The sequence below is a fragment of the Oncorhynchus mykiss genome, chromosome 6 (genome assembly GCF_057628025.1).
Source record: "Oncorhynchus mykiss isolate SJ-2025 chromosome 6, ASM5762802v1, whole genome shotgun sequence".
Taxonomy (NCBI): domain Eukaryota; kingdom Metazoa; phylum Chordata; class Actinopteri; order Salmoniformes; family Salmonidae; genus Oncorhynchus; species Oncorhynchus mykiss.
This window is the reverse complement of record NC_143027.1, coordinates 50,313,712-50,329,961: the sequence shown is the minus strand read 5'-3', so window position 1 is coordinate 50,329,961 and position 16,250 is coordinate 50,313,712. Positions and strand designations below refer to the sequence as shown.

The 16,250-nt window shown below is 42.6% G+C and overlaps 1 protein-coding gene across 4 annotated transcripts in view; it reads right to left on the bottom strand.

Annotated features, from left to right (window-relative positions):
* Positions 1 to 368: 368 nt before the first annotated feature.
* Positions 369 to 16,250, bottom strand: part of adam9a (ADAM metallopeptidase domain 9a) — a 78,099-nt gene continuing 62,217 nt past the window's right edge. For 2 of the 4 annotated variants that reach the window (XM_021606716.3, XM_021606718.3), the window contains exons 13-23: positions 15,744 to 15,836; positions 11,645 to 11,840; positions 11,323 to 11,428; positions 11,009 to 11,192; positions 10,648 to 10,728; positions 10,447 to 10,552; positions 9,964 to 10,105; positions 8,269 to 8,347; positions 4,425 to 4,454; positions 3,114 to 3,181; positions 369 to 3,026 (exon numbers count right to left, since the gene is read on the bottom strand). In XM_021606716.3, the coding sequence (XP_021462391.2) occupies positions 2,966 to 3,026; positions 3,114 to 3,181; positions 4,425 to 4,454; positions 8,269 to 8,347; positions 9,964 to 10,105; positions 10,447 to 10,552; positions 10,648 to 10,728; positions 11,009 to 11,192; positions 11,323 to 11,428; positions 11,645 to 11,840; positions 15,744 to 15,836 (1,146 nt within the window). In that variant the 3' untranslated portion in view covers positions 369 to 2,965. The remainder of the gene's footprint in view (positions 3,027 to 3,113; positions 3,182 to 4,424; positions 4,455 to 8,268; positions 8,348 to 9,963; positions 10,106 to 10,446; positions 10,553 to 10,647; positions 10,729 to 11,008; positions 11,193 to 11,322; positions 11,429 to 11,644; positions 11,841 to 15,743; positions 15,837 to 16,250) is intronic. The other 2 variants (XM_021606717.3, XM_090238151.1) reach the window with 1 other exon arrangement.

Sequence of the window (16,250 nt, the reverse complement as noted above, 5' to 3'; positions counted from 1 at the left end):
CACCTGAGCTCAATTTCGAGACTCATAGCAAAGGTTCTGAATACTTACGTAAATATCTGTTTTTTATATATACATACATTTGCTAAAATATCAAAAACCTGTTTTCACTTGGTCATTATGGGGTATTGTGTAGATGGGTGAGAAAAACATGTAATACATTTTGAATTCAGGCTGTAACAACATCTGGAATAAGGGGCATGAATACTTTCTGAAGGCACAGTATATGGGGAAATCTTGTTTGTTATCATGGAATAACCACACACATTCAGCAGTGTGAGAAGGCACAAGGGCCTTCTCAGTCATTAATATCATAGACATGCTTTTAGTACAAAGCTTAAAACACGTTATACATTTAAATGATGGCTGCATTTATGTGAGTATGTGGATTTTTTATTTCATATGCATTTACAAATCACCACCACCAATTAGTCCAATCAAGGCAGTCATGACTTTCTTTGAATCACAAAGTGTCAGACATTTTCACTATTGCCAGTTATCACATCATCATAATCATATAGAGAACCTGGAAGATGTAGGAAATGCAGTTCTATCAGGCCAATCAAACCATTTTCACATTCTGCAAACATAAAACATGAAATGTCAACCACAGACGTACATGATCCTCAAATGTCTACTTCCGCATGTAGCCTACACATGACACATGATGACATTTGTTCTTGAAGAAGTCAGTCTTTATTGTGGCAAAGGAAGTTGGCTGTTGTATGCACCATTAAAGAGGTGGGAGGATTGCCATATTGCTATAGGATGCCTCAGTAACGTTTATGCAGGCAGTGTCTTTCAAATGTCTGAGACAGGATGCTTCTAAAGCCACTTGACCTGCCTCCTTCCCGTCATTGGAAAATCATCATGTCCGAATATACAGTAAACACATTTCAGAATGTTCACCAGTTTTCAATGCATAGGCCATTGACCTCGATATAGTTTCTCAAAATGCATACATGGCATGATCACATGAAATGTTACATAGCCCTTAAATATTGACTTATTTTATGTCATATTTTTTTCAAACAAATCAGGGATACAACAAAACCAGTCAAATAAAATGGACACACATTAAAGTGGCAATCAGCAGCTGAAACAATTAAGCGAACAATGGGTATATATCATTAATTCATAAGTCAAAAAATGTGTGTAGCTTGGGTCTAAAGGAATTCCATAGCGACAGCTTGCGAGATAAGTCATGCACTAATGACGGTACCTGTTGGGGCTCCCAAGTGGCGCAGCGGTCCAAGTACATTTTGGGGCGCCCGAGTGGCGCAGTGGTCTAAGTACATTTTGGGGCTCCCGAGTGGCGCAGTGGTCTAAGTACATTTTGGGGCTCCCGAGTGGCGCAGTGGTCTAAGCCACTGCATCTCAGTATGAGAGGTGTCACTACAGACCCTGGTTCGATTCCAGGCTGTATCGCAAATCGGCCGTGATTGGGAGTCCCATAGGGCAGCGCACAATTGGCCCAGCATTGTCCGGGTTAGGGTTTGTCCAGGGTAGACCGTCATTGTAAATAAGAATTTGTTCTTAACTGACTTGCCTAGTGATTGGTCACTGTTTGCATCGTAGAAAAGTGAATAAACTATTAAATTCAGCTTTTAGATGCTACCTCCCACCTCCTCAAATCAAAACCAATTCTGGATTCTATATTGTGTTCTCATTTTGCTGTGTTTCACACCTGTCTGTCAAGCTAATCAGCCATGGAATATAGGCACCCTGCGGGAAATTGAGGAAATTTGCACGCACAAAGCGACAACAAAACACTGGCATCCATATTAGATTTTGATTTGGGGAGGGGGGTTAGCATCTAAAAATGCGATTTGATAGTTTCTTCACTGCTCGGCGATGCAAACGGCAACCTATGAATCATACCCGTCTACCGATTATGGATGTCATTTCGGACGCCGTCACGCATGCTACTAGCATGTACGTTCATTGGACCATGGATTATCTCACAAGCTGTCGCAACGGAATGCCCTTAGACCCGGTTTATTAATCAAATTATTAATAAAGGTCTAAATTTGGGCAATCCATTGGGGGGTAATGGCTAAATTGGAAAATATAAGTATCCTATAAAATGTATTGAATAGAAGAACGGTAACAAAGGGACAGGCTATGAATATCTGTATTGGGTCAGCAAATGCAGAAACCATTTATCAGTCAAAAGGTCCAGGTATAATCTCGCTCATCATCCAATATGTCCACGATATTGTCTTAATTTCCAAAAGGTGAAAAATGAAGATTGATATCCAGCATGGTTTTTAAGCTAAATTAACAGCAACATAAGATTAAGGTTGTAAGAGCAACATTATTGTACTGTATGGGACACACTTATAAGACAACTAATTCAAACAAGATGTAATACTGCAAAACTTTAAATATCTGAGGGTTATCAAGTGATGAAAGGCTGCATATTACCATTAACCAAGTGAAAATTTAAAAAAAAGTTATGTTAAACTCATGTGGCCTGAATCTGATAAAAGCATCTGAGTCGTCAACTGTCTTCAGGGAATAAAGAACACAAATCATCATACAGTAGGACCAAAGAGAGGGTAAACTGCAGGCAGTATGATCCAAACCAGGTACATTTCTGCAGTATCAGTTAAGCCGGCGCATGGATTACCTTCCCACCAGCACCATCAGGTTTGTCTAAAATGTTAATTAAAATGTTTTACTTAACCAACACAAACTCCCCACTATGATCATCAAGGGCTTGTGTGTCATCATCTTGACATTCCTATGACAGTTGCTCAAGGTGAAGTGAAGTGTATGCAATTGGTAGCAGCGGTCTTATGTAGCCAAACATCATCTCTGCTTCTTGCAACAACAACAAAAAAGACACCTTGGAGTGGATCAGAAACTGGTCCGGTTCGTTTTACAACTCTGTATTGCAGGTGTGCCTCTTATGTCAAGTGACTGCATTTCCTGTGTAGATTTTGGCTGACCGCGTTTCCATGGGCTAGACTGGGGGTGGGGGCGCAGGTCTTTGAGGCACAAGTTGTGTTGTAGCAGGTGTTGGTCTAAGAGAAAAATAAACAAACATTTGTCAATTGAGGGCTGACACTTACATCATATAAAAAGGTAGGCCTAGTAAGTACAATCTTTACTTTGAGTAGGGAGGAGGTGGTCTGACAGCATAAGACGGCACAGAGACGGTCCTGCTCGTCTGCACAACCTGCAATGAACAAATATCACTCTCAGTGGAAGGTAACACCAAAACAACTTCAGCATAACAATTGTGAGCCTATGTATCGGGTGCAGGTAATGGCAGCTGTGGGTGGGTGTGAGGGTTAGGAATCATAACTGAGGAAAGATTGTAATGCGGGGATGAATACATGAGTAAACTCACTAAATAGTGGGATTCCCCAAACTAACATTCAATAAATGCAACATACCCTCAAAACACCTATTATTTGTCTATTTCAAGTTTACTAACATATTTGACTCTTATGTGAACAAAAAACTCTATTCCATCAAGATGAACAGAAAGTCTGCAATTGAAGTGAATAAATGTCTATATCCTGCTTTGAATTTGCCCTGAAAATGTGCAGCTATTTTCCAGCATAGACAGAAGAGGTGGTAGAGAGACAAAAGGTGACGGAACAGAAAACCAATAAACACAAAGCAACTTGCTGTGATCTTACCACCAAACCTGGGTCAAATATAAAAGTCAAATACTTCCAAATGAGGTGCGCTTGTTTTGGCTTTGACTGTACACTTTTGGGACTATTCCATTGGTATAATTGTACCAGGCAAACTAAATAATGTGCAGCTCAAGCACTTTAAATTATTTGAAAGATGTTCTATATTTTATTATACAGAGGAGAGATAGTGGGAAAGATAGATGTAGTGTGTGTCACAAAGACATTGTGCCAGATTCGAACCCATGCACATGTGCAAACGGGTGTTGGTGGCAGCGGCACTAACTGCTAGATCACCCCAAACATGATAACTGAAAGTATTTTACATTTGTACGTGACCCAGGTCTGGTTACAACATTGATTAGTATGGGAGTAAATGACTATGGTTAGGATAGAATAGGACAGCATGCGCCCTAACAGCAGAACAGCGGCAATTCAAAACTCCTCAGTTGAAAAGGCTATACTGAGCCACGTTGCATTACTGCTGTGTTTCTGCCACTCCAGTGGGCTGAGAGAGAATCCTCTATTTAAGTTGGGTACAGTAGATGCCAAAACATTTAGCATGTATAGTTACATAAGCACATTCATCATTTTAAACTTTTCTATAGAAGAAAAGCCCAGAATAACACAGAAAGCCCAGAATATTCAAGTGGTGTTCAAATATTTGTGTTGTGTCTTATTCAGCAGAGCCCCAATGATTGGTAGAAAATAAGAATAAAAGGGAATACAGAAGCAATGCCCCACAGACCCTCTTAAGAGCAAATGTGTGTATTTTACCTCCTCTGGTGGTAATAACTGAGCTTGGTGCTTTACATGGGGAAAGAAGAAGGAGCCTCGTCATTACCAAACAAAGAATCCATCAATACAGGTCTGCGTCACGAATGGCACCCAATTTAATGCATACAATTTGACCAGGGCCCATAGGACTCAACCAAAAGTTGTGTGTGTAGGGACCCTGATCAAAAGTAGTGCACTATGGAATAGGAATTAGGGTACTATTTGGGACTCAGATTAGGTCTATGACTTTCAAGACAGTTAAAAATCACCAAGACCTGGTCACACACTCAAGTGACTAAAAACATAAAGTGGTTACAGTAAACATGCCTCAACTTAACATAATGTTGCAACAATGGACTCTGTACATGGTAAAAGAGGTCGCTTTCAGCTGGGGTAGGAATCGGTTCAGGAAACAGAATCGAAAAAGGGTGATTGATTTTTTTTCAAGTAACAGAACCAGAACCGAGGACGAAAGCGATCTATTCTGTTACAGAACAGAACTGTTATTTTAAAAGAATGGGAATCAGGTAATCACGTTCTGCAACAAAGTGCCTATGCAAAGCCCTCACTGTCATTAAGAAACTTATTCCAGTGTCTTCGAAAACTCTAGGCGGCATTATGGTGTAATGTAATCACATCAAATATGTCACATGCGGCGAATATAACAGGTGTAGGTAGACCTTACCGTGAAATGCTTACTTACAAGCCCTTAACCAACAATGTAGAGTTTTCTTAAAAGTAAGGTAACATGTATATATAGGTAGGGGTAAAGGGACTATGCATAGATACTAAACAGCGAGTAGCATCAGCGTAAAGGGGGGGGGTGTATGCAAATAGTCTGGGTAGCCATTTGATTAACTGTTTAGTAGTCGTATGGCTTGGTGGTAGAAGCCGTTGAGCCTTTTGGACCTAGACTTGGCGCTCCGCTACTGCTTGCCATGAGGTAGCAGAGAACAGTCTGACTTGGGTGGCTGGAGTCTGACAACTTTTAAGGCCTTCCTCAGATCGCCTGAAATATAGGTCCTGGATGGCAGGAAGCTTGGCCCCAGTGATGTACTGGGCCATGCGTACTACCCTCTGTAGCTCCTTGCGGTCGGATGCCGAGCAGTTTCCATACCAAGCGGTGATGCCACCAATGAGGATCTTTTCAGTCTCACAACTGTCTTGGTGTGTTTGGACCATGATAGTTTGTTAGTGATGTGGACACTAAGGAACTTGAAGCTCTTGACCCGTTCCACTACAGCCCCGTCGATATAAATGGGGCATGCTCGGCCCTCCTTTTCCTGTAGTTCACAAACAGCTTAGTCTTGCTCACATTGAGGGAGAGGTTGTTGTCCTGGCACCACACTGCCAGGTCTCTGACCTCCTCTCTGTAGGCTGATCGGTGATCAGGCCTACCACTGTTGTTGTTGGCAAACTTGGTTTTGGAGTTGTGCGTGGCCATGCAGTCGTGGGTGAACAGGGAGTACAGGAAGAGACTAAGCATGCACCCGAGGGGCCCCATGTTGAGGATCAGCGTAGCAGATGTGTTGTTGCCTTCCCTTACCACCTGGGGGCAGCCTGGCAGGAAGTACAGGATCCAGTTGCAGAGGGAGGTGTTTAGTCTCAAGGTCCTTAGCTTAGTGATGAGATTTGAGGGCACTATGGTGTTGAACGCTGAGCTGTAGTCAACAAACAGCATTCTCACTTAGGCGTTCCTTTTGTCCAGATAGGAAAGGGCAGTGTGGCGTGCAATAGAGAATGCATCATCTGTGGACCGGTTGGAGCGGTATGCGAATTCTAGTGGGTCTAGGGTTTCTGGGATGATGGTGTTGATGTGAGCTATGACCAGCCTTTCAAACAATGTTGACCTGTTTAAAGGTCTTACATTGGCTACAGAGAGTATGATCACACAGTCATCCGGAACTGCTGGGGATATCATGCTTGGTTCAGTGTTGCTTGCCTCGGAGCACAGAAGGCACTTAGCTTGTCTGGTAGGCTCGCATCACTGGGCAGCTCGCGGCTGTGTTTCCCTTTATAATCCGTAATAGTTTGCAAGCCCTGCCACATAAGACAAGCATCAGAGGTGGTATAGTAGGATTCAATCTTCATCCTGTATTTACGCTTTGCCTGTTTGATGGTTCGTCGTGGGGGCATAGCGGGATTTCTTATCAGCGTCCAGATTAGTGTCCCACTCCTTGAAAGCGGCAGCTCTTGCCTTTAGCTTGGTGCGGATGTTGCCTGTAATCCATGGCTTCTGGTTGGGATATGTACGTACGGTCACTGTGGGGACGACGTCGTCGATGCACTTATTGATGAAGCCGGTGACTGATGTGGTATACTCCTCAATGCCTCCCAATGAATCCCAGAATACATTCCAGTCCGTTCTACCAAAACGGTCCTGTAGTTTAGTGTCCGCATCATCTGACCGCTTCCGTATTGACCGAGTCACTGGTACTTTCTGCTTGAGTTTTTGTTGTAAGCAGGAATCAGGAGGATATAATTATGTTAAGATTTGCCAAATGGAGGGTGAGCGAGAGCTTTGTGCGCATCTCCGTGTACATATTTTCTCCTCTTGTTGCACGCGACATGCTGTTAGAAACGGATTGAGGTTTTCCTGCATTGAAGTCCTCAGCCACTAGGAGCACCACTTCTGGGTGAGCATTCTCTTGTTAGCTTATGGCCTTATACAGCTCGTTGAGTACGGTCTTAGTGCCTGCATCAGTTTGTGGTGGTAAATAGCCAGCTATGAAAAATAGATAAACTCTCTTAGTATATAGTGTGGTCTACAGTTTATCATGAGACTTCCTTAATATTAGAGATTGCGAACCAGCTGTTATTGACAAATAGACACAGACCACCCCTAGTCTTTCCAGAGGTAGCTGTTCTGTCTTGGCGATGCATGGAAAACCCAGCCAACTGTATATTATCCATGTCTTCACTCAGTCAAGACTTGTTGAAACATAAGATATTACAGTTATTAATGTCCCGGTCGTAGGATAGTCTCAAATGGAGCTCGTGCAGTTTACTCTCCAGTGATTGCACGTTCACTGTTGGACAGTAGATAAAGGCGGATTATCCACTCGCGGACAAATTCTCACCAAGCACCCAGATCTGCGGCCCGTGTATCAGCGTCTCCTCTTCATGCGAATGACGGGGATTTGGGCCTGGTCCAGAAGGAGCAGTAAATGTTTCACCTCCGATTCATTAATGGAACTGAGAGGCATGATCAAGGGCTAGCTCTAGTCCAACATTAGTTAAGCCAACGCTCTGAAGTTCAAAGACATTCAAAGTTCCTTCATAGAAGCCGCTCCCTCCGTAGGTATAATTCCGTGGGTGTAATTCAGACTTGGCATGTCATAACATCAAGATGCCCAGCGCTTCATACACAGAGCGCTCCTCGCCGGCAAAATTTCAGTCGCACCCTATGCAAAACACTTGTCTGCTAAATGCATGTACATAGCTTTCCCGCTCCATAGCAAGCTGATCTATCCATTGGTGAAATAATTTAATGTCGAGCTAAGTGAACAAACAAAAAAATATTTAAAAAAGGAACGATGAACTTACTTTTTTGGTGTTTAAACCGTTTCAAAATGGAACAAAAAAAAAATGGTACTGTTCAGAACAAAATGATTGGAAAATTATTTTGGTTGCAACCTCTGCTTTTCAGACAACCTGGTGCATAGCCCGTTTAATGTTTCTCAGTCAAAGACAGACAGATGATGAGATAGAGGGCGAGAATCTACTAGACTCAACTCTGTCATTTATGGGTTAGAGAATTATTTTAAAACATTTTGTGGTTTTAAAGATTACATCCATGCCACCATGAAACTTTCATGGGGAAAGTTTGGTGACTGAGACTCACTCTGTCTTTGACAATGGTGTTGGGGTTGGCTCTCGGAGGAGGGCCTCGGCTAGTGTTGGCCTGAGGTCTGCTGTCGGCCCTGTGCACAGGAGGTAAAAAACAAGTATTTCCTATTATCAAGTTTTGTGTTAATTTCAGATACAAATGCAAGATATAAATCTGTCATTCTCAGTAGCTAGGTTTCCATCCGATTGGCAACAGATTTTCATGCAAATTTTCTAGAATCTGCATCAAGAAAATATGAGCATTTTCCCACCAGTGGTATGTTTCCACTGTTCTTGTATTCTTGTACAGAATAAACATTTAAAGTTCAATGCGTTTCCATCGCGTTTTCAACTGTACTGATAGTTTTGTAACAAAATCTATTGCGTTAAATAGCAAATGTGCCTACTCTGGTCTTGGCACCTGCGCTCTAGTCAACAGCTTGCAGATACAGTGCGGGTATGCTGTGAGGGTAGGCTAGTCTACATGACAAGATTATTACGGATAAGAGCGAGAATATTTTTATTTGTCAAACAGCAGTCAAGCATCGATCACCATGTCACCAGTAGAAGACCCTCAATATTTGTAGGAAAGCGGCATTAAGCTCATCACCGTGCCACCATGTCGAACGAACAAATCATCTGTCGGCATTAATAAAATTATACCGAAACTTCCTGTTTCCATCACAGCTGTCGTGATTATGTTTTTAAACGACATGACTTTACTCGCTTAAAAATTGTGGATGGAAACGTGGTTAGTGACATCAAGTCTGACAAGCGGTAGATCTGTTCTATGTGTACTATTTGTATGCTTGGCCTTGCTTCCCCATAACTTTCGTTTTTGTTTCTTTGTAGCATCAACTTCAAAAGCTAAAAATATATTCTTTGTTATTGAACACATATTTCACAGTGGTTTAGATGGTACAATGATTCTCTACACTTGCTTGTTGTGTCACGTAAGCTGGAATCAGGCAGAAACTTCAGAATTGTTGAAACCAGTAATCGTCAGAGCTAAATTCTACATATTGCGTCTTTAAAGTAAGTCAAGGGCAATCATGAAATAAATATGGTGTATATGGCAAAAATTCAGAGTATAGAATAGAATAACATTTGGGACGCTGTTAATGGAATTTATATGTTTAAATGAACGATTAGAATATTCCACCCTGAAACCATATAATTGTATGAAATTGATTAGGATCATAAAATTATTATTAATGATGCGTGTAGTTTTAGTCAGAATTAGGGTAAAACAACAATTGTACAATATGTCTCTATTGTATCTTAAACACAGACTGCCTGAGCAAAATTCTGTGCCGCCCTTGGCTAGGGGCCACAGAGATTTGGGAGAGGGCAGGGAGTACTTCTCACGGCCTCCCCAATCTTGGGGGAGGATAGGGAGTGCTTCTCACGGTCTCCATAATCTATGACGGCTGGGTAGGGAGACAGTATGTGCGTAGGATACCTTCTGTTTGTGTGTGAAAGTATGTGCGTAAGGAGCCAGTATAAAATGAATGGTTTTGTACAACGAACTGGCGCTCTCGTGAATAAACATTTTTGCTATCATAGCTGGGCCTCCGTCTGTTTCATTCAACCAGTATCTTACAAATCCTGGGTCGCAGACCGAGTAGTTTAATTGAATTGGGTTATGAACATTGAGAACATAATTCTCATAACAGACGCAGACTAAGAGAAGTTGATGAAGTGGACTCACTCGTAGCCCTGGGATCTTTTCCTCCTGCAGAAGCGCCTCTGCAGCTCATTCCTCCTGAAGAAGACGAAGAGGCCCAGTGCCATCAGAGGCAGTACCAGAAAGAAGAAAACCAGCAGCCCATCCCTTGTGGCGGTGTCCTTGTCTGTAGGGGGTAGGAACCAAGTCAGGGGTAGGGACCAGCAGTCCCAGTCAACCTGTCTAACAATACTGAACTTGAATGTATCCTGGGAAATAACATAGACTGACAAGGTCTTGCATCTCAACTGGCTTCAAGTAGCGTCTTATTGTCCTCTTTGAAATGTAAAAAAAAATCTGGACAGGTAAGACTAAATGAGTAAATTCTTACACCCATTTGGTATCCAAAACACACAGATGTCTTCAGATCATAGCAGGTAGATTAGGAGAAGAAGATTCTTCTTTGGACTATGATTCAGATGCGCCCATGGAGTCTGCTCTGAGAGGGCCTTTGTGCTGGTCACTCACCGTTCCACGTAGGGCCGCTGTCCACGCTGCCGCCGTAACCTTTAGCTTCGCAGTAGGGCGGTGCCCAGCCGTTCTCACAGTGGCAGTTCCTGTTGCTGTTACACACCTAAAAGTGGAAAAGGCAAGCGTATTAGACAAAGCCCAGACACCTGTAGGACACACCCCGGGAATCAATTAATTTAGTAGTAGTGAATGACCTACCCCGTGACTGTGGCATTTCTTCTGGATATCACAGTCGTAGTTGAGCACATCGGCGCTCTGACAGTCGTAATTCAAACAGACCTGTGGAGCGATAACGTGAGAAGTCGCTTAGCTAAACGCTCCTACGAGAATGGAGAACAGCGTACCTAATTCTGTACGCAGACGCAAATAACTGCATCTGGGCTTTGCAACTACTGTATCGCCTGGAAATGGTCTCTAACAAAGATAAGACTATGGAATTGAATGGAATTTATTTGGGTGAAAAAAATTATACAATGTACAATGGCTCCCCAGAGGATAGCTCCTAAAACCAACCCATTTCCAAAGTGGTCCTGCAACTGGTTCGACTGGCACCTCTTACCTTGTTCTCCCCACACTTGGTCCCCTCGTTCACCATGCCAGGGTCTGGAACGTCCGAACCCAGCAGAAAGTCAACACCCCAGCACTTGATTCCGGCGATGGGCGTCTGGATGATGGAGGGCTCTATGCCAAAGACGGTGACTGACTGGACGTTCTCACACTGTAGCTTCCCACACATGGCATTCCTATACAGAGTGACAGACAGGTGCACACACAAGTACACATTTTCCTCATGCCGTCAACATACATTGTTGACAACTGTATTTGCTGCCGATTATACATTGACAAGAATGCAAGTCACAGAATTTGTCTGACCTGCTCTCACACTTCTTGTAGCCATTGTTCTGGTAGCCGCAGTTTCCAAAACGATCCCCCTTGGAGTTGACATCTTTGAAACACACCTCTGGGGCAGCCTTTGCCTCTGTACAACAAGTGGGAAATGGATGAATTAACAGTACAGTGTCCATTGATTTATTTGCACTGATTTGTCTATAAATATTGTACTACCAGGAGAAAGAGAGTAGGAACAGCAGGGAGAACAACTGTACCACTAGAGGGCACTCATAAGCAATTGTTCTGGACATTGTGATTTAGAAGGCAGCAGAATTCCTCTTATGCAGAGCAAAGGGGAACTCACTTGGGCCAAAGATTGCCCGGCATTGTCCATCGTAGTGCTGGCACTTCCCATTGTAGCAGTAGGCCTTATCCACTTTGCAGGGGTGGCCATTCTGCTTGAAGACGTCGCTTGGACACAGTGCAGATGAGCCGTTGCAGTACTCCGAGAGGTCGCACTCATCATTGCTACCTCTACACACTGAGCCCCCTGGCAAATACTAAGAGAGTAAAGGCATCACATGAACAGTGTGAATATTATGAACAGTTCAAACTAACTTCAGTACTTTAGCTGGGCTTGACTAAGTTTGCCTGCTGCAATGAAAGTAAATGAAATAGTTGCAAAACTGCAAACCCAGCCTACAGTGCCTTCAGAAAGTATTCACACCCCTTGACTTTCCCCACATTTTGTTGTGTTACAGCCTGAATTTTAAATTGATTAAATGTAGATTTGTGTCACTGATCTACACATAATACCCCACAATGTCAAAGGGGAAATGTGTTATTAGAAAGGTTTCCAAATGATTACAAATGAAAAGCTGAAATGTCTTGAGTCAATAAGTATTCAACCCCTTTCTTATGGCAAGCCTAAATAAGTTGATGAGTAAAAATGTGCATAAGAAGTCACATAATACGTTGCATGGACTCACTGTGTGCAATACTAGTGTTTAATTAACATGATTTTTAAATGACTACCCTATCTCTGTACCCCACACATACAACTATCTCAGTCAAGCAGTGAATTTCAAGCACAGATTCAAGACCAGGGAGGTTTTCTAATGGTTCGCAAAGAAGGGCACCCATTGGTAGATGGGTAAAAAAAAAAAAAAAAAGAAGCAGCCATTGAATATTCCTTTGCGCATAGTGGAGTTATTAATTACACTTTGTATGGTGTATCAATACACTCAGTCATTACAAAGATACAGGCTTCCTTCCTAACTCAGTTGCTGGAGAGGAAGGAAACCACTCAGGAATTTCACCATGAGGCGAATGGTGACTTAAAAACAGTTACCGAGTTTAATGGCTGTGATAGGAGAAACAACATTGTAGTAACTATTAACCTAAATAACAGTGAAAAGAAGGAAGCCTGTACAGAATACAAGTATTCCAAAACATGCATCCTGTTTGCAAAAATCTATGGCAAGATTTGAAAATGGCAATGATAAACACCAACTTGCTTGAAGAATTTTTTAAAGAATAATGGACAACTATTATAAAAAAAAAGAGCAAAAAGAGAAATGTCCATTTTTCAGGACCCTGTCTTTCAAAGATAATTCGTAAAATCCATAAAAATCCAAATAATTTCACAGATCTTCATTGTAAAGGGTTTAAACACTGTTTCCCATGCTTGTTCAATTAACCAGAAACAATGAATGAACATGCACCTGTGGAATGATTGTTAAGACACTAACAGCTTACAGACGGTAGGCAATTAAGGTCACAGTTATGAAAACTTAGGACATTAAAGAGGCCTTTCTACAGACTGTGAAAAACACCAAAAGAAAGATAACCAGGGTCCCTGCTCATCAGCGTGAACGTGCCTTAGGCATGCTGCAAGGCGGCATGAGGACTGCAGATGTGGCCAGGGCAATTAATTGCAATGTCCGTATTGTGAGACGCCTAAGACCGCCTTACAGGGAGACAGGACAGATAGCTGATCATCCTCGCAGTGGCAGACCACGTGTAACACCTGCACAGGATCCGTACATCCAAACATCACACCTGCGGGACAGGTACAGGATGGCAACAGCAACTGCCCGAGTTACACCAGGAATGCACAATCCCTCCATCAGTGCTCAGACTGTCCGCAATAGGCTGAGAGAGGCTGGACTGAGGGCTTGTAGGCCTGTTGTAAGGCAGGTCCTCAACAGAAGTCATCGGCAACAACGTAGCCTATGGGCACAAACCCACCGTCGCTGGACCAGACAGGACTGGCAAAAAGTGCTCTTCACTGATGAGTCGCGGTTTTCTCTCACTAGGTGTGATGGTCGGAGTCACGCATATCGTCGAAGGAATGAGCGTTACACCGAGGCCTGTACTCTGGAGCAGGATCGTTTTGGAGGGTCCGTCATGGTCTGGGGCGGTGTCTCAAAGCATCATCGAACGGGGCTTGTTATCATTGCAGGCAATCTCAACGCTGTGCGTTACATGGAAGACAGCTTCCTCCCTCATGTGGTACTCATTCTGACATAACCCTCAAGCATGACAATGCCACCAGCCATACTGCTCGTTCTGTGCGTGATTTACTGCAAGACAGGAACGTCAGTGTTCTGCCATGGCCAGCGAAGAGCCCGGATCTCAATCCCATTTAGCACGTCTGAGACCTGTTGGATCGGAGGGTGAGGGCTATGACCATTCCCCCCAGATACTGACTGTTACTTTTGACCCCCCCTCTTTGTTCAGGGACACATTATTCCATTTCTGTTTGTCACATGTCTGTGGAACTTGTTCAGTTTATGCCTCAGTTGCTGAATCTTATGTTCATACAAATATGTTAAGTTTCCTGAAAATAAACGCAGTTGACAGTGAGAGGACGTTTCTTTTTTTGTTTAGTTTACAATCCAGGTGTGCAAAGCTCTTAGAGACTTACTCAGAAAGACTCACAGCTGTAATCGTCAAAGGTGATTCTAACATGTATTGACTCAGGGGGTTGAACACTTACCTAATCTAGGTACAGGTGAATTCATGAAGTATTCAGACCCCTCCCCCTTTTTTTACATTTAGTTCCTAATAGCCGTATTCTAAAAAAAAATGGCCCTCTTAAATCGACACACAATACTCCATAATTACAAAGCCATATTTACGTAAGTACTCAGACCCTTTGCTATAAAATATGAAATTGAGCTCAGGTACATTCTGTTTCCATTGATCATCCTTGAGATGTTTCTACAACTTGATTGGAGTCTACCTGTGATAAATTCAATTGATTGGACATGATTTGGAAAGGCACACACTTGTCTATATAAAAAGGTCCCACAGTTGACAGTGCATGTCGGAGCAAAAACCTAGCCATAATGTCGAAGGAAGTGTCCGTAGACAGGATTGTGTCGAGGCGGAGATCCGGGGAAGGGTACCAAAAAATGTCTGTAGCATTGAAGGCCAAGAAAACAGTAGCCTCAATCATTCTTAAATGGAAGAAGTTTGGAACAACCAAGACTCTTCCTTGAGGTGGTTGCCCGCCCAAACGGAGCAATCGGGGTAGAAGGGCCTTGGTCAGGAAGGTGAACAAGAACCCAATGGTCACTGACAGAGCTCCAGAATTCCTCTGTGGAGATGGGAGAACCTTCAAGAAGGACAACCATCACTGCAGCACTCCACCAATCAGACATATATTTAAATAAGTCCTGAGCGCTCTGGAGCAGGTTCTCAGACTGGGGCGAAGGTTCACCTTCCAACAGGCCAATGATCCTAAGCACAAAGCCAAAACAACATAGGAGTGGCTTCGGGACAAGTCTCTGAATTTCCTTGAGTGGCCCAGCTAGAGCCCGGACTTGAACCCGATCGAACATCTCTGGAGAGACCTGAAAATAGCTGAGCAGCGACGCTCACCATCCAACCTGACAGAACTTGAGAGGATCTATATATATATATATAATATATATAAATCGTTTTGCTCCATCATTATGGGGTATTGTGTGTAGATTGATGAGGGAAAAATAAATGTAACCAATTACAGAAAAGCTTTAATGCGGAAAAAGTCAAGGGGTCTGAATACTTTCAGAATAAAACTGTATATTAGTGTTTTATTTTTCATAATGAAAAAGTTTAACATTTTCTTCCACTTTGACAGAGTATTTTGTGTAGATCGTAGACAGAAAATTATAATTAAATCAATTTGAATCACACTTTGTAACAACAAAAGGTGGAAAAGTCGAGAGGCTTGAATACTTTTTGAAGGCACTGTATCTAGCAAACTAGGTAGACGAAAGCAAACGCTAAAAGTATTTGAAAAAAGCTTAATCGTATTTAATTATTGAAGTATCTGGTGAATATTGCTGCTGTTCAAATTCCTTTCTTTCTAATCTGTCCCTAAGTTGTAGTTCATGTAAAAAAAAATGTGATGGTTGACTTGGTTTTTAATACCAAATAACATAGACAGCAGTGCTACACTAAATGGAAGTTACCTGACAATTTTTACAGCACTCTCCATAAGCACACTGTGCTCTACCCTTGAGCTTGCAGGTCTTGGCTTCACAGCACGGGTCCTTCTCACATTCCTGTAGGGGGAGAAACAAACACCATGAACAATCAGTGAGCAGGAGGCCACCATCACAGACTATTACGGCATTCTTCAAAAATACTGCTGTAGTCCGAAACGGCACCCTACTCCCTATATCAGGGATCGTCAACTGGCGGCAGTAGTTCTGAATGGGGTTAAGGAGAAAAAGAGCAAAATGTGGCCTTAATTAGCTGGCTTGCTTAGCTAGCTAGCTTCTCTAGGCTACTCCAGTCAATTCAGGCACTGTTATATGGGATGATAAATAACATTGTGGCTGGCTGCTACGAATTAGCTAGTCTTGGCTGTAGCCGATTATCATCTCACTCTCTATGTCTCACTCTCTATATGTTTTTTAAAGTAGTTAAATGTCCCATATTCCTAGCACGCCTTGTGACTTTACAAACTTGTTGAA